The sequence below is a fragment of the Lampetra planeri genome, chromosome 41 (assembly GCF_965212315.1).
Source record: "Lampetra planeri chromosome 41, kcLamPlan1.2.h2, whole genome shotgun sequence".
NCBI lineage: Eukaryota > Metazoa > Chordata > Hyperoartia > Petromyzontiformes > Petromyzontidae > Lampetra > Lampetra planeri.
Genome location: NC_136147.1, coordinates 10,037,928 through 10,064,924, shown reverse-complemented (window position 1 = coordinate 10,064,924; position 26,997 = coordinate 10,037,928). Strand labels below are relative to the sequence as shown.

At 48.0% G+C, this 26,997-nt stretch overlaps 1 protein-coding gene across 2 annotated transcripts; it reads left to right on the top strand.

Moving 5' to 3' along the window:
- CCDC6 (coiled-coil domain containing 6) lies at window positions 1–26,997 on the top strand. 2 transcript variants are annotated; one of them, XM_078613569.1, is made up of 9 exons: window positions 1–317; window positions 10,346–10,495; window positions 10,956–11,084; window positions 11,565–11,668; window positions 12,011–12,174; window positions 13,998–14,154; window positions 22,084–22,184; window positions 23,545–23,666; window positions 25,303–26,195. In XM_078613569.1, the coding sequence occupies exons 1-9, from the start codon at window positions 27–29 to the stop codon at window positions 25,420–25,422; spliced, it is 1,338 nt and encodes a 445-aa protein (XP_078469695.1). In that variant the 5' UTR covers window positions 1–26; the 3' UTR covers window positions 25,423–26,195. The 2 variants fall into 2 exon arrangements, with proteins under 2 accessions (XP_078469695.1, XP_078469696.1); XM_078613570.1 differs by having other exon boundaries at window positions 3–317; window positions 23,548–23,666; window positions 25,303–26,997.

Here is a 26,997-nt window from a genome sequence, read left to right as displayed (position 1 = left end):
ACGTCACGCGGCGGCTCGGAGACGACATGGCGGACAGCGCGAGCGAGAGCGACACGGACGGCGGCGGTGGCGGCGGCGTTGGAGGAGTCGGAGGAGGTGGAGGAGGAGGAGCAGGCGGCGGCGGAGGTGGTGTAGGAGGTGGTGGAGGAGGAGGAGGGAAGGGCGCCCTCCTCCAGCGCCTCGAGGAGCTCGGCAACCGCATCGCGTCCCTGCAGCAGGAGAACAAGGTGCTGAAGATTGAGCTGGAGACGTACAAGCTCAAGTGCAAGGCGCTGCAGGAGGAGAACAAGGAGCTGCGCAGGGCCAGCGTGACCATCGTGAGTCGCGGGCACGGGTGGCGGCGGTGGTGGTGGCGGCGGTGGCGGCAGGAGACGACGGGAGATGGTGGGGACCGGGGTGGGAGGGGATGAGGTGGAGATGATAGAAGCATGACGGAGGAAGGGAAGATGATGATGGTGGTGGTGATGGTAAGGTGGTGGTGGTGATGGTAAGGTGATGGTGGTGGTGATGGTAAGGTGATGATGATGGTGGTGGTAATGATGGTGGTGGTGGTGATGGTAAGGTGGTGGTGGTGATGGTAAGGTGGTGGTGGTGATGGTAAGGTGGTGGTGGTGATGGTGGTGGTGATGGTAAGGTGATGATGGTGGTGGTGATGGTGGTGGTGATAACGGGGGGGTGTGAGAGAGACAATGGAGACGTGGGATGGGAGAGAAGGGAGGTGAGGATGTTCAGAAAGGGGGAGAGTCGAGACATGGAAGGGAGAGGTAGGAAGAGTGGAGAGATTGGAGGAGTGGAAGGAAAAGTGGGGAGATGGATAAGTGAGATCCTATTTACTATTTTATATTTGTATTTTACTGGGTAAGGCCCACTAAGCTTTTGAGCGTTTTTTCAGAAGCGACCTGGCCACAAATGATAACCCAATGGCGTGGATTATCACGTGGAAGTTTCTAGCAGCCAAATACTCTAAACGCATGTTTCTAAATGTGGAGGGGGGGAAAACAGCAGGCGTCAGATGTATACCAGGCGAGGTAGTTAACATCTCGGATAACTGAGAGGAGGCAGAAGAGAAAAGAGGTTGAAGTGAGCAAAAGGAAAGAGCAGAACTGGGCCCTACCCCTGATTATCATCGTCATCACATCTCAATGTGACTCAGTCATCACCGTTACCCTGGCCTTCGGACGGTTATGCCTCGAGCTCACAGTTCTCGCTCCGTAAGATGGCTCCAGTGTACGCTTGCTTGCCTGCTTTCATACAGATGAGATAATGATTACGATTTATCTAGCGGTATGAATGTTGGCACACTAACCGGTAAGCCAATTATGCGTTAATGAATGGCTATGGACTCCATTGCCTGCTTGGCTGTGTTCATATACTCGCCCTGAGTAGGTCAGCATAATATAAACATTTGTCTGCAGACGTTTCGCTGCCCTTTGCCTCTTGCTAAGGTCACAACTTGTTGGGTTTTTTCACACACTCCAAAGCTCTAGTTCTATCACATGTGAACACCCACACGTTGTGGTTCGATGTTGGTGCCTGGGGCCTTGTCAACCTGCTTCCACCTGGTTCCCCTCCTCCCTGCACATTGTGCACCACGCACAAAGACAACAACCGCTGGTGTTCCACGAAACCACAGGAGGTCACGGGGCGAGACCCCAGGTGTTATTATGGCCCGACTGAGAGAGGGTGGCCTGGCAGAGTGGTCAGCACCTCGCACAGACGTCCATCCCACCCGCAGCCTGCCTCCCAGCAAGGAGCAAGCAGCTCGGCGCGTGACTCTCCCTTGTGAAGCGCAAAATCTGTCCGTGGCCACCATGTGTTGCGCAGAAATGTTTATAGGTTTTAAACAAATGCTCGCCACGGTCTGCCGCCTGCCCGCTCCATGCATTTTCAAGCGTGCCACGAATCTGACTCATCATCGACACTGGGCCTCGCTCGCCCACACAAGTGGTTTCGCTCGACAGGGCTCAGCCGACGCTCCCCGTTTTCGGTACGTAGAAGAAGACCCGGCTCGGTGGATCAGTTTCCATCGAAAATTATTCAACTCAATTAGAGCACAGAGATCCATCACATGCCCCACCCTCCCTCCCCCTTCCCCACGTGACAGCATTTCCCTGCCCTAAATTAACCACCGGTAAGACTCCTCTCAGAGTAAAAAAATTGACAGTGCGGAAGCCCTCGTCGCGCTTCGCACAAACGTTATCGCGCTCGGAGCTGCGCGTGCAAAGTGAATAGCCGGACCGGGATTCGGGCAAGTTGCAGCCGTGCCAGTGTGTAAAACCAACAGACAGGCACGACTGTCTGTCCGATTTACACACTGGATTTATCCCGGCCCGTGATTGGATGCCCCCGTGCCGGCTTTACGATGCATGTCGGAACGAGCATGTGCCCGTTTTTTTCTCTGTCGTTGTGCCAGCGGTGGCTGTGGTGAGCGGCGTGTAGTGGAGTGGGTCATTGCGAGCTCATCTCGCCCTGATCTTTTCTCTGCTCGTGCGAGCGGAGCCAGCCGTCTGGCTCGCTGCCGACTCATCATAAATGTCGTAAATTCTGGTGGAGCCCCGGCGGTAATAACTCGTGTCGACATATTTACACCGGTGCTGAATTAAAACTGGCAATGTACTCGTGAAAAATAATCAACCGCTGGCAAAATCTCAGTGTAAAAAATCGAGAGTGCCGCTGATGGATTTGTGGAACTTTAGCAACTTCCAAATGATTAGTGAGGAAACGTGTTTGGTGCGTGTATGACATTGTGCGGAAGTGTAGCTGTCAGCACGCTGCGCAACGAACCCGGTGACCCGAGTTCAATTCCCACCCAAGGCCACCAACACCAGTGACGATTATCTGAACCGGTCCTGGGCCTCGCCTAGGTCGACTTACCTTCAAATGACTAACTGTTGCGCTTTGTAAATATTGCCACTGCAGCGACTGCAATCGGGCATGGTACTGGCCACCCACCCCCTGGTGTGCCATGCTGGCCTTCATAGGTGCTCGTTAACAGCACTTGCCCCAAAAGTCTATTGAGGCCATGGGGGGGATCTTTGTCTTGTCTTTAACGTGAAATAAGTTGGGGTGAGTTAAGGCTAGAGAGAGCGCATGAACACCAAACATTTTGAAGAGTGTTCCTCCCCACACAGCTGGGAGGCATTGTTAGCAGGACACATGGATATTCCTCGGTAGCACAGCCAGTGAACTTGGTGCGTGGCACATGCCTGTAATTCGGCGCTGGAGGCGAGGTTGGTGGATCAAGTGCAGACTAATCTCAATCTGTCCCATCTCTATTTGATAGATTGTTGCCCCCTCGCACGTGTGGGTTTTCTCTGGGTGCTCTGGGTTCCTCCCACATGTATAAACACTTGTTATTAATTGGCTTAAAACATCTTAATCTATGCGCCTCCATGTGTCACGGATTGCGCAGCATCATGTGATGTATTTACATGATTGACGCGACTATATGAAAATTGATTCTTACTAGAGTTATTGATTCGTTATTTGTAACCTGCATTTTTACATCGATAATTTTTGGAAGCTGCCCTATTCTGGGTTATTTAAAGCGGTTGCTAATTCACTATCGATGTTTTTTATTGGAAGATCTTCCTACGGATGGCCGCATGATAAGGATTTCCAGCTTTTAATTTCTACACAGCGCTTAAATGCCTGCAGCACTTGACCATCATAATTAGTATTTGCACAGTGTGCACCGTGATGGAGGATCATGTGCAAATATCATGTAATACAAACTCCCACCCCTTCACGGATATTTTTTGTCAGTCCAATATTTGTTGAACATGCTGATAAGACCCCCAAGATCAAAACTGGTCCAGGGTTTTGCTCTTTAAACCAGCGTGGCCGTTAAGCAAGCGTCCAGTCACCAAATGCACAAAAAAACCCCAACACAGTAAATCTGGTCTGAGCTTAATTCGGATAAATTCCAACTGAGAACTAAAACTATATCAGTGTGACTGGCATGCTATGTACCTCGCTCTCTTGTACAGAGCGATTGGGACCAGAGGTCTCAGAGGTGGCTCTGTGCTAGCCGCCTCCACGGGCCGTTCTCCAACACAAAGGGTCGCACTGCTGTGGGAGAAATATGAATGGCTTCTTTGGACGTGACACTGATAGCCAAGTCAGGATATATACTTTTCTATACTTTGTACTCTCATCATGTTTTTGTATTGGTTGTCGTTGTAACGTTCTGACCCGCCCATACTGGACATCTGTGAAAAAAGAGCTCTGTAGCTCATCGGATTCCTCCAGCCTCAATAAATATTCTGATTCTGATGAGCATAATATTGGGAGTGTGGGCGGAAAAGGAAAAAGAGAACACGAGTGCGCTAGGCCTGGGCCGACGATGCCAGGGTCCACGTTTTTGTCTGCAAGAGCCACGGAGTTTGTGCAGGTCGGTTCCCATCACCCACTGCTCCTCGCAAAGGGGGATGAGGTTGATCACTAGGAAGGTTACTTTTTAACAAAGGTTAACATAGCCTGCGGTTGAAGTCATATTTATCTAAGTTAACTCTGCCTGTGCGTTTAATGCCACTGGGAAGTTAAACTTGAGGTCGCACGGTGGAATGTTTCTCGCGAGCACCTCGGAAATTGCAGCACGGATCAGGGAGTGAGACCAGGCACCGGATTCTGGGATCAGTTTCGGCATGGCCGGGTTGATACGGCATCAGACATCGAATGATGTATGTGTGTATGTTGAACTTCTTTCGCACTGTACGTAGCCAACCGCACTATTTGGAGGTGTGGGGGAAGGACGACAAACTATATACAAAAAGCAGTTCTAAAGAAATGAGTTGTCAATCTCGATTTAAAAATGCATGGCTCAGTGGCTTCCTAAGTTTGGAAGGAACATAATTCCAGGTGGCCACAGAAGTGCATCTGAAAGCGCCCGATCCAGTGACCATCATTTTTGATGGCTAGCCAAAAGCCGCTGCGAGGATGACCGGGGCTCGCGTGACAGTTTATGCTCCTTGACGAGATCAGCAAGGTATTGTTTGTTAATTTGTTGCAAGCACTTTGTGTCATGAGTGCGACCTTATAAAGTATTCGTTTGGCAACCGGAAGCCCGTGCAGCTCAGCGAGCACTGGATCCGTCCATGGTCAGATCTTGCGGTCAGTGGGTCTTCTTCATCGCACATTGATGTGCTGTAAAGAAGCTCATTGATGTGCTATTAAGAAAGGCTCCCCTTCGTCCCCAGCGATTCACAAATCATTGTCCTGGTTTGGATTCAATAATTAATTATTTTTGTCTTTTGTGTATGTTCCTTGTTTGTCCTGTCTCATTTGTACAGTTAGTTTTGTTCACTCCATTAGAATGCTTCATGAGATTATCATTTGCATGTTGTTTGCATAAAATCATAAATGATTGTTGCATCATTACATCCCGAGCCAGTGGCTATATAAATGGTGTAATAAAAATCCGTAATTCCTCTATATCAGCTCTGCACAAGGCCTGTTGCCCGAAACATATCACTACCAATGGTGATAGAGATTTGTATTTTCGGCCTGTGTTTGCTCACCGCTGCCAAAAGAGTCCCTGAAACGTTACATCCGTGATTTATATGGAATTATCTGTGTGACCCAGTGTCGTCGGGGTCATGATAACAACCGTTAAGCCTGTTGCCAAGGCAAGCCATTATTGTATGGTCACAAAACCTGGCAACCTGAAGCACCAACTCAACTCATTATTCTTGCGGCAGTTGCTGGAGTCCTTGTAAGAGGCAGGTGTTGTGAAGCCCTGAAGCGGCAGAAGGGGGGGGGCGGCATCTCTTCGCCTGGAATGACCTCGGGGCCGTTTGACGGTTGTAGACCGCGTCTCTGCAGCGGGCTGATGATTTTTCATTGAAATCTACTTAACAAGGGATAGCGGGCGGCGTGCAGAATCGATACCCGCGCGCATTGTGCGCTGACTCGCGGCGCAAGCCGCTTTAAAAATAGATCTCTGGCAGGTTGGCTGTTGGTTTACAAAGGCATGTTCATACCGGTATTAATCTGAGCCCAGCGGATTATCTTGCTGATCGTTTCCGCAGATATTTGTTGGTGGCAGATTTCGCGAATGGTCAAGTCTGTCCGGTAATACATTAATAAAAATAGATTTATCTTCTGCCTTGTTAAGAGTTTTAGTGCATTCCTCCATTGTGTGTGTGGGCTTTTTCCGTGCACCCTGGTTTCCATCCACACTAAGTACGAATTATTTTAATCTTCCTCCGTTATATTTCTCTTGTTGTTGATGTCTCGTCAACACAAAAACATCTCCATGCTATGACTGTTTTATGCGCACGGCAATACGTATCTTGTAGTCCTGAGAGCTAGAAGTATTCCAAAATTAACCAAAAACTACATTTAATATGTATTAATGTGCAATCATTTCTAAGGTAGCCGAGACCATTAACTCGCTAACCTTGGGAGCCTGGTTTAAGCTCAAGAGTCATCTGTCCACCTCTGAACAATCATCCTTGGGGCTCGGTGAGGCTTTCGTGGGAACAAATTACGGCTCGATTAATTGGAATAACTTCTGCTGCACACCGGGGCAGAGCGGTGGCGTAGTGGTTCATGCAATCCGAGTTCAATTCCCAGCCACAACTGACATTGGTGGCGAGCGATAGCTGAACCGGATTGTAACGTCCCCTTCACCGACCCTCGCTGACCAGCGTGGTGAAGTATGCTCAAACAACCCCCATCCCAGGCTCGGCGTGGAGAGGCCTTAGTCCAGCAGTGGATTGACAAAGCTGATGTTAATTCGTTGGGGACAGACACTGCTAATGCTGTAGATGCCAATCAGTAAGCAATTTTGAGTTAAATCTAAAAACTTACCTTTTTAAACTTTTATAGCAGTGGTCGGGAACCTATGGCTCGCGAGCCATATATGGCTCTTCCGGTGACGGCATATGGCTCCCAGACAATTTTGAGTTGAAAAAAATAATAATAAAATTCATAAATAAAAAAAAATCAGTTTGGAACTGATTTTAAAATACTTGTGATATTGCTTAATAATACTGTGTCATTTTAAAGTAAACAGAAATTAGTTTTGAAGATAAATTTCACGGGTCCCGTGACCCGTGGGTCGGGTCGGGAACCAATGGCTCGCGAGCATGTCACGGGTCATTGTAAAGGTGAAGAAATCCATTTGATCAGATAGCCAGGCTGCGTGGACAGAAGAATTTGCATTTGTGGAGAGAGCAGGATCTGCGGTATGTCTAATATGCAATGATAAAATTGCATCGATGAAACGGTCAAATATAAAGCGGCACTTCGATACACACCATGCTTCATTTGCATCGAAATATCCAGCGGGGGACAGCAGGAAAAAGACATGCGAAGAGCTACAGCGGAGAGTGCAGACGAGTCAGCAGCAACTACGTGTGTGGACCAAGCAAGGTGACGGGAATTCCGCTAGCTTTGCAGGTGCTTTGGCAATAGTAAGGAATGGAAAGCCATTCACAGATGGCGAGTATGCCAAAACATTCATGCTTGATGTGGCCAATGAACTGTTTGATGACTTCCCAAATAAAGACAAGATAATCAAACGAATAAAAGACATGCCTCTGTCAGCAAGAACTGTTCACGATCGTAGCATCATGATGGCAAATCAAGTCGAGGAAACAAATAAAGGACATAAACGCCGGGACATACTTTTCTCTCGCGTTAGATGAGTCAACAGATGTTAGCCATCTATCTCAGTTCAGTATAATTGCCAGGTATGCTGCAGGTGACACACTGCGTGAGGAAAGCTTGGCTGTTTTGCCAATGAAAGGGACAACAAGAGGAGAGGATTTATTCACGTCTTTCATGGAGTTTGCTAAAGAAAAAAAACTACCGATGGATACACTTATTTCTGTCTGTACTGATGGTGCACCCTGTATGTTGGGGAAGAACAAAGGATTTGTAGCGCTTCTCCGTGAACATGAAAAGAGAGCCATCCTAAGTTTTCATTGCATCCTGCACCAGGATGCGCTTTGCGCTCAGACGTGTGGCCAGGAGCTTGGTGAGGTGATGTCGCTGGTCATTCGAGTGGTCAACTTTATTGTTGCCCGAGCTTTAAATGATCGCCAGTTTAAAGCTCTGTTAGAAGAAGTTGGGAATCATTATCCCTGTCTGCTTTTACACAGCAACGTGCGTTGGTTGTCAAGGGGGAAGGTGCTCAGCCGTTTTGCAGCTTGCCTGAGTGAAATCCGGACTTTTCTTGAAATGAAAGGCGTCAAGCATCCTGAACTAGACAACACTGACTGGCTCCTGCAGTTTCACTATCTCGTGGACATAATTGGCCATCTGAACCAGCTCAATGTGAAAATGCAAGGTATTGGAAATACAATATCATCCCTTCAACAAGCAGTGTTTGCATTTGAAAGCAAGCTGGAAGTCTTTCTCAGGGACATTGAAACAGGTCGTCTTCTGCACTTTGAAAGACTGTGACAAATTATAGATGCATGCTTAGCAAGTGACTCCACTCAAAATCTGGATCTCCAGCAGCTAGCTGGCTTTACGTCCAATCTCCTGCAGTCATTCAAAGCACGTTTTGGAGAATTTCGTGCGCGCACTGGTCTTTTCAAGTTCATCACTCATCCACATGAGTGTGCAGTGGACAAAGTCGACCTGACATGCATCCCCGGGGTCTCTATCTGAGATTTTGAGCTGGAAGTTGCTGACCTGAAGGCATCAGACATGTGGATGAGTAAGTTCAAGTCACTTAATCGAGAGTTGGAAAGTCTTGCGCGACAGCGAGCAGAGCTGGCGAGGGAACACAAGTGGACAGAAATAAAAAATCTTCAACCTGAAGACCAGCTGATTCTTAAAACTTGGAACGAGCTTCCTGTGACATACCACACAATGCAGCATGTGAGTATTGCCGTATTGACCATGTTTGGCTCTACATATGCATGTGAGCAGTCATTCTCGCATATGAGGAACATTAAGACCAACCTACGCTCACGTTTAACTAATGGAAGCCTCAACGCCTGCATGAAGCTCAACCTCACCACGTATGAACCATACTACAAGGCCATCAGCAAAACCATGCAGCACCAGAAGTCGCATTAAAAGTAAGACATATTTAATTTATTATATGTTAAAAAATACTATATGGCTCTCAATGAAATATATTTAGAAATATTTGGCTTTTATGGCTCTCCCAGTCAAAAAGGTTCCCGACCCCTGTTTTATAGTGTTACTTTTTTCATATGCCTTCGATAGCAATTTATTATAATGCAATTTAGTTTTGTACGGAAATTGCTTTTGTTTTTGCGATTTAGTCTTTTAACAATGTTTTCTTTTATCTGTACAGCACTTTGAATTGCATCTTTTGCACGAAATAGTGCTATAGAAATAAAGACTTGATTGATTGATAAAAAGTGGGCTTTACCTGGTAAGGTAAAAGTAGTTAAGTATTATTTGTATATTTTTTTGTATTGTTCGTTGTTGTAACGTTATGATTCGCCCATACTGGACGGCTTTAAAAAAGAGCTTTACAGCTCATCGGATTCCTTCGGTATAAATATTCTGAAACACATGACCCTGTTGTTTTGTTTTGAAATCCTTTATATTAAGTTCGCGTGCGTGCTTGCTTGCTTGCTTAGGACCGTGCAAATCTTTCGGTCGTTTTTTAACCCACTTCCCGTGATCCAATCGAGCTGACATTTTCTACACAGACTCGTTGTGCCAGACAATTATTGTTCGTGAAAAAAAATTCCCAAAATTTTACACTTTTTAGGCAAAAAAAATTTTATTTTACATATATTCAAATAGAACGCATTCTTTGGCTGAACGTCAGAGTGTAAGAGCCCAGAGCGTAACCCCTCCACAGGCCGTGGCGGAGTAGCGCAGTTGGTAGCGCCCTCGCTTCCCATGCCAAAGGTCGCGGGATCGATCCCCGCGTCCTCCACAGGCGAATATATTTGTAAATCCTTTATATTAAGTTTGCTTGCTTGCTTAGGACTGTGCAAATCTTTCGCTCGTTTTTTAACCCACTTCCCGTGATCCAATCGAGCTGACATTTTCCACACAGACTCGTTGTGTGTGACAATAAATTTTCGTGGAAAAAAAATCCAAAATTTTACACTGTTTAGGGAAAACAAATTAAATATTTAATTACCAATTGCTTAATGGTGGCAGACAATCATCTGACGCATAGGTGGCAGCCATCTCAAGCCAGATGACGAGACGACTCTAGCCGCCACGCATATAAAGGATTTATAGTGAAAAACTTTCTTTTTACGGGTTTACTTGTTACTTCTGCTGGAACCTTCGGATGATATATCCCCGTGAATGAGATGGCACCCACTGGCCATCACCACCGTTTTTCTGAGTCTCCCATTCCCGTTTGTCTCCCCTCCTCCTCCTGTGTCCGCAGCAAGCACGTGCCGAGCAGGAGGAGGAGTTCATCAGCAATACGCTCTTCAAGAAGATCCAAGCGCTCAAGAAGGAGAAGGAGACGCTGGCCATGAACTACGAGCAGGAGGAGGAGTTCCTGACCAACGAGCTCTCGCGCAAACTCATGCAGGTGTGGTGGGGCGCCCCTTCGCTCGGCTGCGTTCCGTCGCCGTGGAGACACGGCTTGCAATTTACCAAGGAGTTCGCGTCAAACTAGCACCCGTATCTAACAGGGAGGGTCCTGGCCCTTAAGCATCTGGGGGTTCGCCAGCATTGGTTCGAGCGAGCCGGACGTTTTTCGCTGGAGCTAAAGCTCGATGGGTGCATGCGTCCCTCTGTGTGCCCATTTGTCACTCTCTATATGCACGTGTTACTCTGTGTGTATCCACATGTCACTGTGTATATGCACGTGTTACTCTGTGTGTATCCATGTTTCACTGTGTATATGCACGTGTCACACCACCCTGTCAGTGTGCCGTGCCGGCCATAATGGGTGCTCGCCAACAGGACTTGCCCTAATAGTCTGTCAAAGACAATACGGGGGATCTTTGCCTGTTGTATGTGTGTGTGAACATGCTGCACACTCGCAGTTGAGGCAGGAGAAGGCCGAACTGGAGCAGACCCTGGAGCAGGAGCAGGAGTTCCAGATCAACAAGCTGATGAAGAAGATCCGCAAGCTGGAGAGCGAGACACTCACCAAGCAGCAGACCCTGGAGCAGGTACCCCCCCACTCCCCGCCTGTATCCCCCCTACCCTCTCCATCCCCCCCCCCCCCCCGCTACCAGAGACTCTGCCCCATTTATACAGCAGCATCTTTCTGTGGTTACCAACCATGGTGCACGCAGTGTTCACCGGCTTAATTTACGAATGGAAAAGATTGGTGAACACCTCCGTGAGCGCCTTTTTACTGCAGCCCTCATCGCTTTGCCTTGGCAGCTCCTGGCTTTGTCTCCTGAATGCACCCAGAGTGAGATTTTGACTACGGTGAAAAATCATCTCGTGTTGCCGCCCCTCACTTTTGGAACGAGCTCACTTCCTGGTATAGCTCATCGGATTTATCCACGATAAATAAAGATTCTACCTGGTAAAATAAAAATAGTTAAATAGTTCTGCGGCAGACACCACACAAGGCGCCCCCCCCCCCCCGCCATGTTGGTTTGACGGCGTTTGCTCTCTCTGTGCGTGTGTGGCTGGAAAAGTTGCGGCGCGAGAAGATCGATCTGGAGAACACGTTGGAGCAGGAGCAGGAGGCCCTGGTGAACCGGCTGTGGAAGCGCATGGATCGCTTGGAGGCTGAGAAGCGGTGAGTGGTCACGCGGTCAGCGTCGTCGTTATCACATCGTCCAGCGAGTCACCGTACCCAGCGATGCGATGGATCATCGCGATGTGGGACTGCGATTCCGTTAAAGTTAAGATCCTTGTTTGTAAAAAAAAATTGGTCTTTTTTTCATTGTACTCCATTAACCTTCGTCATAAATCCTACGTTCGTTAATGCTCACAACCCAGTGGCAGCGCTCGCAGCGAGTGACGGCGCTCACTGCGAGCGACGGGGCTCGCCGTGGCGATGCTCGCGGCGCTCGCCGTGACGATGCTCGCGGCGGCGATGTTCGTGGCGATGCTAGCGACTCCCGCTGCAATCCCCCAGGATCCTGCAGGAGAAGCTGGAGCAGCCCGTGTCAGCTCCGCCGTCCCCGCAGGAGGTCTCCATGGAGACGTCGGAGACCCCCGAGAACCTGATGCGCCACATCCGCTTCCTGCGGCACGAGGTGGACCGCCTCAAGAAACAGCTGAGGGCCAACCAGGTGCAACGTACGTACCACCGACGCCAAACGTTCAGACCAGTGATACAACACCACGGTAGACGTTTTCCCGCCCAGCCCTCTTGTCAGTCCACTGCTGGTTGAGAGTCCCCTCTCCGCGCCATGCAGCTTGTGGCAGTTAGTTTACTGTCACCTCACGTCCCTTTAACCGCATTGTACTCATTTGTGTGTTTATTCGTAACGTTATTGGTGGTGAGATGGTGACTCCCTCACCTGATATGCAGCCGGTCGGGGGTTTTATCCCAAACCTGACGATGCGTGTTTATTTGGAGTTTGCATAATCTCCAGGTCCTCTGCTTTTTCGCTCCACATTTAGAAACATGCATTTAGATTATTTGGCTGCTATAAATTCCCACAAGCTAAACCACTTCCTTGAGCTATCATTTGCGGCCAGGTTATTTCTGAAAAAGAATCTATATAGCTCAGTGGGCCTTATCTTGAAAAATTAAAAATAATTTAGTTTAATCATTTAGTTTATATCGATCTCTGGGTGTCTGGTTGACACCTTAAACCTTATCGCGCACGAGATATAATGACGCATGGAGCGTAGTAAATGGTGCATAACTGCTGAGTGTGCAGGCGGTGCAATCGCACCGGGGCCTATGGGCCGGAGGGGCCCAAGCGCCAGGTCACAAAGTGGGCAGATGGGGGGGGGGGGGGCGGGGGGCGGTTGCCCATTTCATTCCAGGGCCCATGCCAACCACGCTAATATGCCAGTCATGGTGTGTAAGCTACGCAATATGCCAGTCATTCTGTAGTGAGTCCAACTGAGTCGCAGACGTTGTTCCTTTTAGAGGCAACACTTTTATTTGTAACACAAAGGGGCAACTGCCCCTTCGCCAGATACAGCCTAGGGTGGTGACCACCCAGCTAACTACCCTATACAGAGGAGTTACTGCTACGAAGGGTGGGGCCCTCACTCGGGTCCGCGACCACGTGTTGATGCCTTGTAGGACGTAGAGCTTCCAGCTTGAGACGTAGAACTTCCAGCTTGTAGAATGCAGCGACCCAGGTCCTTCTCAGGGACCCGCCTTATATCCCCCCACGGGTTGGGACCGCTCCGCCCCTGGCCCCGTCCGCCTTCTTGAGCCTTCTAGCTCCCCCTCGATCCCTCTCGAGAGCTCTCCCCGGACACGTGATCACCCCCTAGTCCCCCCACCTGGGGGCTTCTCTGTGGACACTCCGGATCACATGTTTGCAGGGTCAACCAGAGTGCCATGGCCCGAGGCAACCCTGTCCTTGGGCTGACACTCTCCCGCTTTCCCTTGTGGGAGACCGCACTGCACGCTATGCGTCGTGCCTGCGCTATCCCAGCGCTCACCAAGCCCCGCTAGGGCTGGTACTACACCCACCACGGGGTGTACGCGATGGAAATGCATCGCACGCCACGGCCCTTCTGGGCCGGCACCATACAGTGACATCCCTGATGTCACTACAATTCTATCCCAGTCACACTATGCCAGCCACACGATGCCAGGCACGCTATGCCAGTGACAAAAAAGATATTTGAGGTTAAGCGCTCCGAACCCCGTGGCCCCGAGTTCATTTCCTGCTCACGGCCAACACCAGTGATGATTGAGCCTCAATTGAGTACCTGGTGCAGTGTGTAAACATCGCCGGGCGTGGTGCTGGCCACCCACCCCTCGCGTACCGTGATGGCCTTCATAGCTGCTCGCTAACAGCACTTACCCCAACAGTCTGTTAAGGTTATACGGGGGATCTTTGCCTTTGTTTAGTACGTGCGTACGTGTGCGTGCATCATGTGCATACGTGCGTGTTCCCGTGTACGTCCGTGTGTACGTCGGCATGCAGACTCGGAGAAGATGGCGCAGTACCTGGAGGAAGAGCGCCACATGCGAGAGGAAAACCTGCGTCTCCAGCGCAAGCTGCAGCGCGAGATGGAACGGCGCGAGGCGCTCTGCCGCCAGCTCTCCGAGAGCGAGTCCAGCCTGGAGATGGACGACGAGAGGTGCAGGGGGGCGAGCGTCGTGTGATGAGCCACCACCCCTGCTAAACAGTTTTCAACTCTAAATCATCACCTTCAAATTGATACACCCCCAAATGTGTTGTTCGTGTGAGGTTCGCTAACTTTTTGCCTTGCCCAACAACAGATAAAATGTCTCCATGTGCGCGTGTGCCGCGCGTGTGCCGCGCGTGTTCCGCGCTCGTTCCGCGTTCGTTCACGCTCGTGCCGTGCTCGTGCCCAGCACGTGCCGCGCTCGTGCGATGTAGAGCAGGCATCTCGCCATGCAGTTACCCGGCTGGCTTTGCTCCGCCCTCCATCATGAATCATCGCACACATCACCTGGAATGTGTGCCCCATTACATCAGACCTCAGAAGCTAAGCTGTGGTTTAGGCTGTTGAGTATTTAAATGGTTTTGTGCAGCTGCATGAGGTAATGCAGGTTACTGTGGGGCTACGTGTCAGTGTAGCCACATCCATTATTCTACTGCTGCTATATGCTTTCACATCTATGCTCCCCATCATCACCAACCCACACTGATTAGCATGGCAATGTATAGTCAAACAACTCCTTACGATCCACATGGCTCAGGGAGACCTTCCTACAGCAGTGGATTGAGCAATGAGGCTGGTCTGGTGAGCCCTGGCTTGAATGCAGTTGAGCAGTGGTGGCCAATACACCAATTACACCGAGCACTGTAATATATTCTAATGGTATTCTTGGTTCTTTCGGTAAAGTCACGTAAATAGAAAAACAAAAAAATCTAAAAAATGTTTTTTTTATAAAATGAAAATAATACAAATAAAATAGTAATAATAAATAGAAAATAATAGAAGCAAAAAACCCACGACGTTTCAGTCGCAACACAAGCAGTCTTTTTTGTTTTTCTATTTACGTGACTTTACCGAAAGAACCAAAATCTATTCTAATGGCTTTCAACGGGCTCCACCATCCTCCAAGAAGTGAGCACCAACATTTACCCGGATGTAACCCTGTAATATACTGCGGACAAATTACTAGTGCCATCTATTGGTAGAAGTTATCATTTTCTTGGTTCTTTCGGTAAAGTCACGTAGAAGGGAAGTAATAAAATAATAAAAATAAAAACATAATAAAACAATTCTCACGACGTTTCGGCCACAACGCAAGCAGCCGTCCTCAGGCGAAGAATGAGAACATTATCAAGCTAGGAGCTTATATAGGTGTTGCGAGGAGGAGCGCCTTAACAAAAGAATGTGCATATGAAGAGGAATTTAGCATACCAATGGACAATGCGTAGGAGGTGGGCGGAGGGGTTTCAAAGTCCCATTATGCCCATGCATTATGCAGGATCAACAGCACCACGGGGGGGCGCAAGGAACAGCGTTAATAAAGGAAAGGAATGTTAGTGATATGTAGCTGCATTTACCAAACAACCACGTAGAAAACCAAAGTAAAAACTACATAAAAAAAAACTAAAATATAAACTGAAACTTACTATACTCTACAATAAGCTGAGTTACTAACAACAAATAATAAATTACAATTCTACGTCGTAAGAAGTATATAATATACTTCCATCTAAACTTTATTCTCTTAGCATATACAGTACTATATACTGCCATAGATAAACCCAACATTAAATTATATACTGTATTCCTGTAAACCACCCTATACTTTATACATTTTAATATAACACTATGTATTATTCAACTCACCCTAATGTGTATCGAAATGGTTTATTACGTCCTTCCAATGATTGCTAAGCCTGAATCCATCTTCTCGGTTAAAATTGTCTCTGTGTTTGTATATGTGAATCGCCTCATGAACGAATCTCTCATGATAGCCAGATGGCTTGCAGAGAACCTCCGTCTTGGAGAAGTCAATGTTATGTGAGCCCACTGAGTTGTAACAGTGGTCTGCCACGGCTGAGGTGTTTGTCCTACCGTGTTTTAGATCAGCTTTATGTTCACGAATGCGGTCTGAGACGTGTCGTTTGGTTTCCCCAATGTAACTGCTACCACAGAGGCAACTTAGTTTGTAGACGCCAGGGTACTGTATGTCTGGAATCACATCTTTTACAGATGGTACCAGATCACGGATTTTATGTACTGTGTTGAATCGGACCTGGATCTTGTGTTTAATCAGGATTTTGGAGATATTTTTTGTGACCCCAGCAATGTAGGGTAAGGTGATGGTCTTGAAAGGCTCCTCAACAGGATCTTTCTTGATGGTTGGAGTGATGGCTTTGCGGATTGTGTAGTCGGAGTAACCATTAGCCTTAAGAGCTTGGCGTACGTGTTTGAGTTCACTGGAAATGTGTTCATGGTCGGAGATGCATTGGGCTCTATGATATAGAGTCTTGATGAGGGAATTCTTCTGGGATGGATGGTGGTGGGAATCCGGTTTTAGATAAGCATCCGTGTGGGTGGCTTTCCTGTAGACAGAGTGGCTCATTGAACCATCAGGTCTCCTTTTGATTAGGACATCCAAAAAGGGTAGCTTGCCATCATTTTCGACTTCCATGGTGAATCTGATGGCTGGGTGTATGGAATTGATGTGGTCGAGAAATTGGTCTAGAGCAGGCCGGCCATGTGGCCAGATGACAAAAGTGTCGTCTACGTACCTCTTCCATAAGGTCGGGCGTAGAGTGGCAGTCTGGATGGCGTCCGTCTCAAATTTCTCCATGAAGATGTTGGCTACAACCGGAGATAGGGGGGAGCCCATTGGGGTGCCCTCAATTTGCTTGTAGAAGGTTCCATTCCAGGTGAAGTATGTATTGGTTAAGCAGTGTCTCACCAGGGGGGGTACCCCAGCATTTAGTCCTTGATGAACCAAGTCTTCAATGATTGCGATGGTGTCAGGCACAGGCACCTTGGTGAACAAGGAAACCACATCAAAACTGACAAGCAGGTCGTCTGGGGACAGGGCAATCCCCTTGATTGTCGATACCAGGTCAGTAGAGTTTAGTACTGCAGAGGTGGTTTTTCCAGTGAAAGGCCGTAGGATTTCGGACAAAAAACGAGCCAATTTGTAAGTGGGGGAGTTGATAGTAGAGACAATGGGACGAAGAGGTGTATCTTTATGTATCTTTGGCAAGCCGTACAATCTTGGTGGCCTGGCTGCAGAAGGTTTCAACGAGAACTGTTTGGTCTGATCAATTAATGCGGTTGAAGCAGAAATGATGTTGTTGGTTTTGGAGACGAGGCTGTTGGTGGGGTCTCTTTTTATTTTTGTATAGCTGCCATCGTTGAGTAGTTCTTGAATTTTGTTGTTGTATTCTATTTTGTCCATGATGACAGTGGCATTGCCTTTGTCGGCTGAGAGGATGACAATGTCATCCCTCTTTTTTAATTGAGCTAATTCAAAACGCTCATCTTTGCTGATGTTGCTAGCTGGCATCTTAGCGTTTTTGAGGGTTACAGAGATTTCAGATCTTGCTACGTCTGCAGCGATGTGACTCAAGCCCTTGAGAGCTACATCTACTCGAGCAATTATATCATTAACTGGTATGTGTCTAGGTGTGACTGCAAAGTTTAGTCCTTTAGCTAAAACGGATTTCAAACCTTCAGAAATAGGACTGTTACTGCGATTAATTACGACTTTGTTAACATCTAGCTTTTCAATGTGTGGGTCCGGTTTCTTGTTTGAGAGGCGGTTGAATTTGGAAATCAAGTTGTCCTTACATTTAGTCGACATAGCGGCAGCTGAAGAGGCAGTCATTTTTTCCACGTGTTCCCAATCCGATGTGGACATTGTTGCACTCAAAGATAAGTGTGATTTGTAGAGTGTCTTGTCTAACTGATCTAGTTCGGTGCGCGTAAGTCTGATTTTCTCTGAGATAAGAGCTAAGCTAGTTCTAGACAGAATTCGTTTCGCATTAGAAGAAGTTACAGCAGCAGATGTTAGTGTAAATGCGTTTGGTATTACCTTAGAGTCGCGGCATCTCTTCAGAAAGGTGAGAGACTCGATTAGCTGAGCCTTCTTATCCCGGAGCTTGTTGAAGGATCTCAAAGTTATGTGGAAACCCTCCCCGTAGAGGCGGTTAAATTTCGATTTAAAGCTTTCGTGACTGCAGGGATCCATCTTCTTGGTTCTTTCGGTAAAGTCACGTAGAAGGGAAGTAATAAAATAATTAACGCTGTTCCTTGCGCCCCCCCGTGGTGCTGTTGATCCTGCATAATGCATGGGCATAATGGGACTTTGAAACCCCTCCGCCCACCTCCTACGCATTGTCCATTGGTATGCTAAATTCCTCTTCATATGCACATTCTTTTGTTAAGGCGCTCCTCCTCGCAACACCTGTATAAGCTCCTAGCTTGATAATGTTCTCATTCTTCGCCTGAGGACGGCTGCTTGCGTTGTGGCCGAAACGTCGTGAGAATTGTTTTATTTTATTATGTTTTTATTTTTATTATTTTATTACTTCCCTTCTACGTGACTTTACCGAAAGAACCAAGAAGATGGATCCCTGCAGTCACGAAAGCTTTAAATCGAAATTTAACCGCCTCTACGGGGAGGGTTTCCACATAACTTTGAGATCCTTCAACAAGCTCCGGGATAAGAAGGCTCAGCTAATCGAGTCTCTCACCTTTCTGAAGAGATGCCGCGACTCTAAGGTAATACCAAACGCATTTACACTAACATCTGCTGCTGTAACTTCTTCTAATGCGAAACGAATTCTGTCTAGAACTAGCTTAGCTCTTATCTCAGAGAAAATCAGACTTACGCGCACCGAACTAGATCAGTTAGACAAGACACTCTACAAATCACACTTATCTTTGAGTGCAACAATGTCCACATCGGATTGGGAACACGTGGAAAAAATGACTGCCTCTTCAGCTGCCGCTATGTCGACTAAATGTAAGGACAACTTGATTTCCAAATTCAACCGCCTCTCAAACAAGAAACCGGACCCACACATTGAAAAGCTAGATGTTAACAAAGTCGTAATTAATCGCAGTAACAGTCCTATTTCTGAAGGTTTGAAATCCGTTTTAGCTAAAGGACTAAACTTTGCAGTCACACCTAGACACATACCAGTTAATGATATAATTGCTCGAGTAGATGTAGCTCTCAAGGGCTTGAGTCACATCGCTGCAGACGTAGCAAGATCTGAAATCTCTGTAACCCTCAAAAACGCTAAGATGCCAGCTAGCAACATCAGCAAAGATGAGCGTTTTGAATTAGCTCAATTAAAAAAGAGGGATGACATTGTCATCCTCTCAGCCGACAAAGGCAATGCCACTGTCATCATGGACAAAATAGAATACAACAACAAAATTCAAGAACTACTCAACGATGGCAGCTATACAAAAATAAAAAGAGACCCCACCAACAGCCTCGTCTCCAAAACCAACAACATCATTTCTGCTTCAACCGCATTAATTGATCAGACCAAACAGTTCTCGTTGAAACCTTCTGCAGCCAGGCCACCAAGATTGTACGGCTTGCCAAAGATACATAAAGAAGATACACCTCTTCGTCCCATTGTCTCTACTATCAACTCCCCCACTTACAAACTGGCTCGTTTTTTGTCCGAAATCTTACGGCCTTTCACTGGAAAAACCACCTGCAGTACTAAACTCTACTGACCTGGTATCGACAATCAAGGGGATTGCCCTGTCCCCAGACGACCTGCTTGTCAGTTTTGATGTGGTTTCCTTGTTCACCAAGGTGCCTGTGCCTGACACCATCGCAATCATTGAAGACTTGGTTCATCAAGGACTAAATGCTGGGGTACCCCCCCTGGTGAGACACTGCTTAACCAATACATACTTCACCTGGAATGGAACCTTCTACAAGCAAATTGAGGGCACCCCAATGGGCTCCCCCCTATCTCCGGTTGTAGCCAACATCTTCATGGAGAAATTTGAGACGGACGCCATCCAGACTGCCACTCTACGCCCGACCTTATGGAAGAGGTACGTAGACGACACTTTTGTCATCTGGCCACATGGCCGGCCTGCTCTAGACCAATTTCTCGACCACATCAATTCCATACACCCAGCCATCAGATTCACCATGGAAGTCGAAAATGATGGCAAGCTACCCTTTTTGGATGTCCTAATCAAAAGGAGACCTGATGGTTCAATGAGCCACTCTGTCTACAGGAAAGCCACCCACACGGATGCTTATCTAAAACCGGATTCCCACCACCATCCATCCCAGAAGAATTCCCTCATCAAGACTCTATATCATAGAGCCCAATGCATCTCCGACCATGAACACATTTCCAGTGAACTCAAACACGTACGCCAAGCTCTTAAGGCTAATGGTTACTCCGACTACACAATCCGCAAAGCCATCACTCCAACCATCAAGAAAGATCCTGTTGAGGAGCCTTTCAAGACAATCACCTTACCCTACATTGCTGGGGTCACAAAAAAGATCTCCAAAATCCTGATTAAACACAAGATCCAGGTCCGATTCAACACAGTACATAAAATCCGTGATCTGGTACCATCTGTAAAAGATGTGATTCCAGACATACAGTACCCTGGCGTCTACAAACTAAGTTGCCTCTGTGGTAGCAGTTACATTGGGGAAACCAAACGACACGTCTCAGACCGCATTCGTGAACATAAAGCTGATCTAAAACACGGTAGGACAAACACCTCAGCCGTGGCAGACCACTGTTACAACTCAGTGGGCTCACATGACATTGACTTCTCCAAGACGGAGGTTCTCTGCAAGCCATCTGGCTATCATGAGAGATTCGTTCATGAGGCGATTCACATATACAAACACAGAGACAATTTTAACCGAGAAGATGGATTCAGGCTTAGCAATCATTGGAAGGACGTAATAAACCATTTCGATACACATTAGGGTGAGTTGAATAATACATAGTGTTATATTAAAATGTATAAAGTATAGGGTGGTTTACAGGAATACAGTATATAATTTAATGTTGGGTTTATCTATGGCAGTATATAGTACTGTATATGCTAAGAGAATAAAGTTTAGATGGAAGTATATTATATACTTCTTACGACGTAGAATTGTAATTTATTATTTGTTGTTAGTAACTCAGCTTATTGTAGAGTATAGTAAGTTTCAGTTTATATTTTAGTTTTTTTTTATGTAGTTTTTACTTGGGTTTTCTACGTGGTTGTTTGGTAAATGCAGCTACATATCACTAACATTCCTTTCCTTTATTAACGCTGTTCCTTGCGCCCCCCCGTGGTGCTGTTGATCCTGCATAATGGCATGGGCATAATGGGACTTTGAAACCCCTCCGCCCACCTCCTACGCATTGTCCATTGGTATGCTAAATTCCTCTTCATATGCACATTCTTTTGTTAAGGCGCTCCTCCTCGCAACACCTATATAAGCTCCTAGCTTGATAATGTTCTCATTCTTCGCCTGAGGACGGCTGCTTGCGTTGTGGCCGAAACGTCGTGAGAATTGTTTTATTATGTTTTTATTTTTATTATTTTATTACTTCCCTTCTACGTGACTTTACCGAAAGAACCAAGAAGATGTATTCCTGCAGTCACGAAAGCTTTAAATCGAAAAATAGAAGTTATCATTGTTTGAATGTGTAAAGTTTTCGTTGGGGATTTTTTTGTTGCCATCAGCCATGACGAAAATTGTTGTCTGCTTATGTCAGTGTTCATTCTGTCCCGGGTTTAACAAACATATTTAGCGATCATCCACCCGTGGATTGCGATCCACGTGTTGGCCAAGTGACACAACACACTGTTGAGGCAAGTGCTGTTAGTGAGCAGCACCTATAAAGGCCTGCATGGCACACAAAGTGGTGGGTGGCCATCACCACATGTGACACACACACGCACAGGGACCCGTAACTGGCACTGCACTGGGGAAGTAGTGGCAAAGCCATTGCCGAGAGATGCCACCTGCTCGCTTGCTCGTTTGTTCGTTACGCGGCTGCCACTAACTACCGCTTAATGCGGTGGTGGCGGTGCTCGCGTGACCACGTCTGACAGACACTTCAACGAGCTGGCCTCGCAGGGCATCCGCCCCCGCACCGTGAGCAGCCCTGTGCCCTATGCGTCGTCGCCCAGCCACAGCCGGCCCATCTCTCCCGGTGAGAAGCGCTCGTCCCCGCGTGCTCGCTCGGTGCCCCCCTTTCGTCTGCGGCGTACCGATAGATAACGCACACCCGGTGTGTCAACGCGCGCTCAGAAGTCGCTCGCACCGTGGTTCCCGGCAACTGTAAGATGATAACTCCCTTGCCTGGTATACAGGAGGTCGTGGGTTCGATCCCGACCCTGATGCCTGCTGTCTATTTGTAGTTTGCATGTTCTCCCCGTGGTCAAGTAGATTTTTGTCCAGGTCCTCCGGTTTTCCCCTCCACATGAAAAAACACTCTTTAAGAGTATTTGGCCGCTATAAATTCCCATGTGATGAGCAACTTTGTTGACCTCTCATTTGTGGCCAGGTGGCTTCTGCAAAAGAGCTGCATAGCTCGGTTTAGTTTTATTATCATCAGACATGGCCAAACCACTGATGGATGAAGGCCTCTGCACAGGAGCTGATCTCCTTGCTCCATCTCCTCGGCGGGTGTCCTCTCACATGCATTCTCCTTTTTGCAGATAGTTTTATGAACGTCAAACAAACTAATTGGCAAAGTATTATTGGAATACCAACTGTGTTTCGTGTAACCAGTGCTGTTTGTCACCAATTAAATTATTTCAAGCGTACACATTGACACCATTTCAGCTCACATGTGCGGTGGAAGGGTCAAACACCGTCCCGTGACTGTATACGACATGGAATGGAGCGGTGATGCAGCGGTTAGTGCACCGAGCTATAAATCCGGAGGCTTTGGGTTTGATTCCCGGCCATGGCTAACATCAGTGGTGAGTGGTATCTGAACTGGTCTTGGGTGCCCCCTCCACCAACCTGCACTGACCAGCATGGTGAAGCATGGGCAAGTGATCCTCGTAACAGACACCGCATTGTGGGAAGGAAGCCCTTATTCAGAAGTAGGTTGACAATGTGCCGTGAAATATCCCTGTTGTTTTATACACAGCACTTTCAAAATGTCAAGCACCAATATATAACCCATTGACGCATCTATGACTTTAATAATGCCGAAACAAGTAGAGACACACCCAAGGTTGTGTTCATGACCTGCTGCCTCTGGCTAAACAGTTTCTAAAACTCTCGCAAAAACGTACGTGCCATTGGGATGTTTTTGAAAGTTTTATGGAACTGCCCAATAACAACTACTATTTCTCTGTGCATGCTTGTGCCTGTGTGTACGTGTTTGTACGTGCCTCTGTGTGTGTCGGTATGTGCCTGTGTGTGTCGCTTGTGTGTGTCGGTACGTACCTGTGTGTGTCTGTACGTGCCTGTGTGTGTCTCTTGTGTGTGCCTGTCTGTACGTGTCGGTACGTACCTGTGTGTGTCTGTATGCGTCTGTGTGCTGGTGCCGTGTGGAGCAGGCATCTCGCTGTGCAGCCACCCGGCCGGCTTCACTCCACCCTCCACGCTCAGCCGCTCCACGCCGCCCGCCCACCACCTCCCACCCGGCCTGCACGGCCCAACGGGCCAGGGCATGCCTGTATGTAAACACACACACACGATCGCGCATGTACAGAGCAAGACAGAGACCCCCCCATATAGCCTCCACAGACTGCTGGGCCAAGTGCCTGCTAATGAGCACCTATGAAGGCCAGCACCGCGCATTGTCTCCCGAGTGCTGATGTTTACACATCGCAACAGTGACAGAGTTGACCTCGGGGGTGCCCGGGTCCAGTCAAATATTCATCACAAATATTCTTTGGCCGTGAGCGGAAATCGAACTCGGGTTGCTGGGTTAGAGGCGCAGTATGCCAACCACCGCTTCCCACACGCACAAAGACAAACGCACGTGCATTATAGCAAGGGCGGTTGCACGTTGTTCAATGTACGTGTCAGACACTTTAAGGATGTGGGTCAGCATTCATTCAATGAAGTTGCGCCTTCTGCTCCCATGATGTGGAGCTCCTTGCCCCCAGCCATCTGTGCTATTGGCTCCCAGAGGTTTTTTCCTCTGCCCACTTTCTACACCGCATCTGCGGTACATCTCCTTCATGAATATAAAATTAAAGACAAGTTGTTGTGATTGTGACCATGCAACACAAACTGTGGACTAAAGGAGGAGGAGGAATAGCAAAACTACACAGTCTCTCCTGAAGCCATCATTGGCCTTTAGCTCCTGACCATATTGGCTAAAGCAAAAATAGAAGTACATTTGGATGCTCTATTAAAAAATTGCATTGTAGTGGTGGTGTATTTTTCCTTGGACGTGATACATCACCCAATTAGTGCTGTGATTTAGACGCGACAGTTCATCATTCATCCTTAATAAGGGAGGAGAAAGTCTTACAGAATACCGTGGTGGTGGTGTCAGACGTACTCGGACGGACCTCACTTTTCATCCACGTGGTGGCGATGATGCATTCCGTTTTGTCTGCACGTAAAACCATCGATCTTACTCTCCCAAGAGCCACACCTCATGAATCTATAAATAATTATCTTTAAATTGACATCACGCACATATTACCAGGATGTTGTGAATGTGTAGAAATGCCCAATAATATACACACTTGTTTATAAATGTTTTGCGTAACCCGAACACATTGTTTGAAAACCATCTCCTTAACTCCTGGTGGTGGTGCGTGCTTGCGATGCAACACAAGAATTGCGAAACTCCCATACGCTCCAAGCTGTGAGGTGGTCAGGAAAGGTTTGTGAACCCGAGTGAGTCCTGTGCGTGGAGTTGCTCAGGGTACTCCTCCCACACGCAAAAAGCTATTCGAAAAGGAGCTATCTAAGCATTCCAGGGGAGGTCCCTCCTGAAATTGAGACTGTATCTTGGAAAGAGGAATAGCATTGTTACAGCTATTGTAAAGAGATTGAGCGATGAAATTGGCTCGTTCAGGTGCCAAACAAAATGTTGCATCACAAAACCTTGAAAGATGGCGATGGCTCGGAGAGGCCTTCATCCAGCAGTGGATTTATCATGGCCAATAATGATGATTAATAATAGATTAATAATAGTTCTCATCACAGCTCGTTCAGTATCGTATCAACTAATGAGTGCCAGTTCACTGATCATTACCCTCTCACCTCTTTGTACCCTTCCACCAATAACCCTCGACCCCTGTGAACCCATCCGCCCCCTCCCTTTGACCTCGTGACTCGATGGACCGCAGCGCCCGTCTCCGAAACGCGGGAGCAGCCCCGACCGCTTCAAGCGCCCGACTCCGCCGCCATCGCCCAACACCTCGAGCAGCAGCAGCCAGGCGCCGCCACCCCCGCCGCCCCAGCAGTGAAGCTGCCCCCGGCGAGCTGCACGGCCCTTTCTCCGGCCACCGCAACCACAACTCCCACCGCTCCCGTCGCTCTCGCCGCTGCCGCTCCCAAAACGCCGATTTCCGGAATGGAGTGGCTTCACCAGCGGCTGCGGTGCCGCCACGTTTTGGTTCGGAGTTTCCAGGTTGCGTGCGGTGGGTTAGCGATCGATCTTTCACCGTTTTCCTTTTGCGTTGTTTATTTTTTTGTCGCCGTTATCCGCGTGTGATTTTCTTTGGCCGCTCTCGAACCGTAACTGTTTAGTTTTGGGGCTGGCGAAGTCTCGTGGCAGCGTCCGCGTAGATTATAGCGGCTCGCACCGGTCAGCACCACCGCCCCTGCTTGTAGCGCGAGCAGGTTCCTTCTAGGCAAGCAAGGATGCGGCCTAGTGCCGCCCCCTGTATTGTTCGGCCCGGCTGGAGCCTGACTGTCTAGGCCTTGCTTCGGGCGTTCCCCAACACGTCCCGTCAACCGTCCTATTTGCTGCTTGCACTGTGACACGTGTGTGGCTTGATTTTGTTTTCATTTTCTCTTTTGGCTGTCGAATAAGCATGTCTAACATAATCATTTTTGTACATGGTTTTTTGTTTTAACAGACGTGATAGTCCGTCGGTGAAACATTAGGTGGCGTGGTTTGTGAGCAGCGTTGTGCGTGTTAGCTCTTCATCTCAGCGTGATTCGTGTAATTCCGTTTGACCTGTTGAACGTAAATGTGATCGTGTTAAGCAGCGAAAAACAAAAATTCAATGCTTTATTTGCCTAATCAGTGGAGTGAGTCGTTGAATGTACACTATCTGAGCACTAACCGTCAGACTAGGAAAACCCGCAAAGGGACAGTATGAAGAAAACACGCTCGAGGTTTAAACTTCCCGTAGAGAATCATTGTTTTTGGAAACCCAGTGCTTCTGTGTACTGCATGCCAACCATACAGAGGAGTTGGGCAAGAACCCCTTGAGATGCGACCTCTTGCAAGCGAGACCTGAGAAACCCAACTCACTCTTTTCCCTGATGCTATATTCGTAGATAATTTTTAAAGCGCGGTTATCGGGCTGCGGCACACAATGATCAACAATTTGCGGACGATGTCACAGGGTCTCTCTTGCACACTTTACGGCAGACGGCGCACTTTGGGAACGTTAATCCCTCACCACGCTGTGTGGATGCGGGAACCGGCGGCGCCACTGCTACCGTCCCCGGTGGCGAAGTACGCCCACCGCTAAGCCACCCAGCGGATGCCAAAAATCCTTCCCCCTCTGTCCCGGTTAAACTGTTTAGACTGTCCGGGATTGTGAGCAACCGCTGTGGACAAGGGGATGGTCTGCCCATTTCACTTTCCTGTTTTGTCGAAGAAACGTCCACCTTCGCCGCACTTGGGGGACACAAAAACTCTGGCAGTCGTTCGCACTACAATTGACCTTGCTAGGGTCAGCGGGGGTGACCCAGCGACAAAAATGGGGCATGCGGGGGTGGGGAGGGGGGTCACTGGAACTTGTAACTGGCGCCAAATAAATTGGGGTGTGGAAAATCCTCAAGTCATCGCCGTGGCCCCCCAAAAA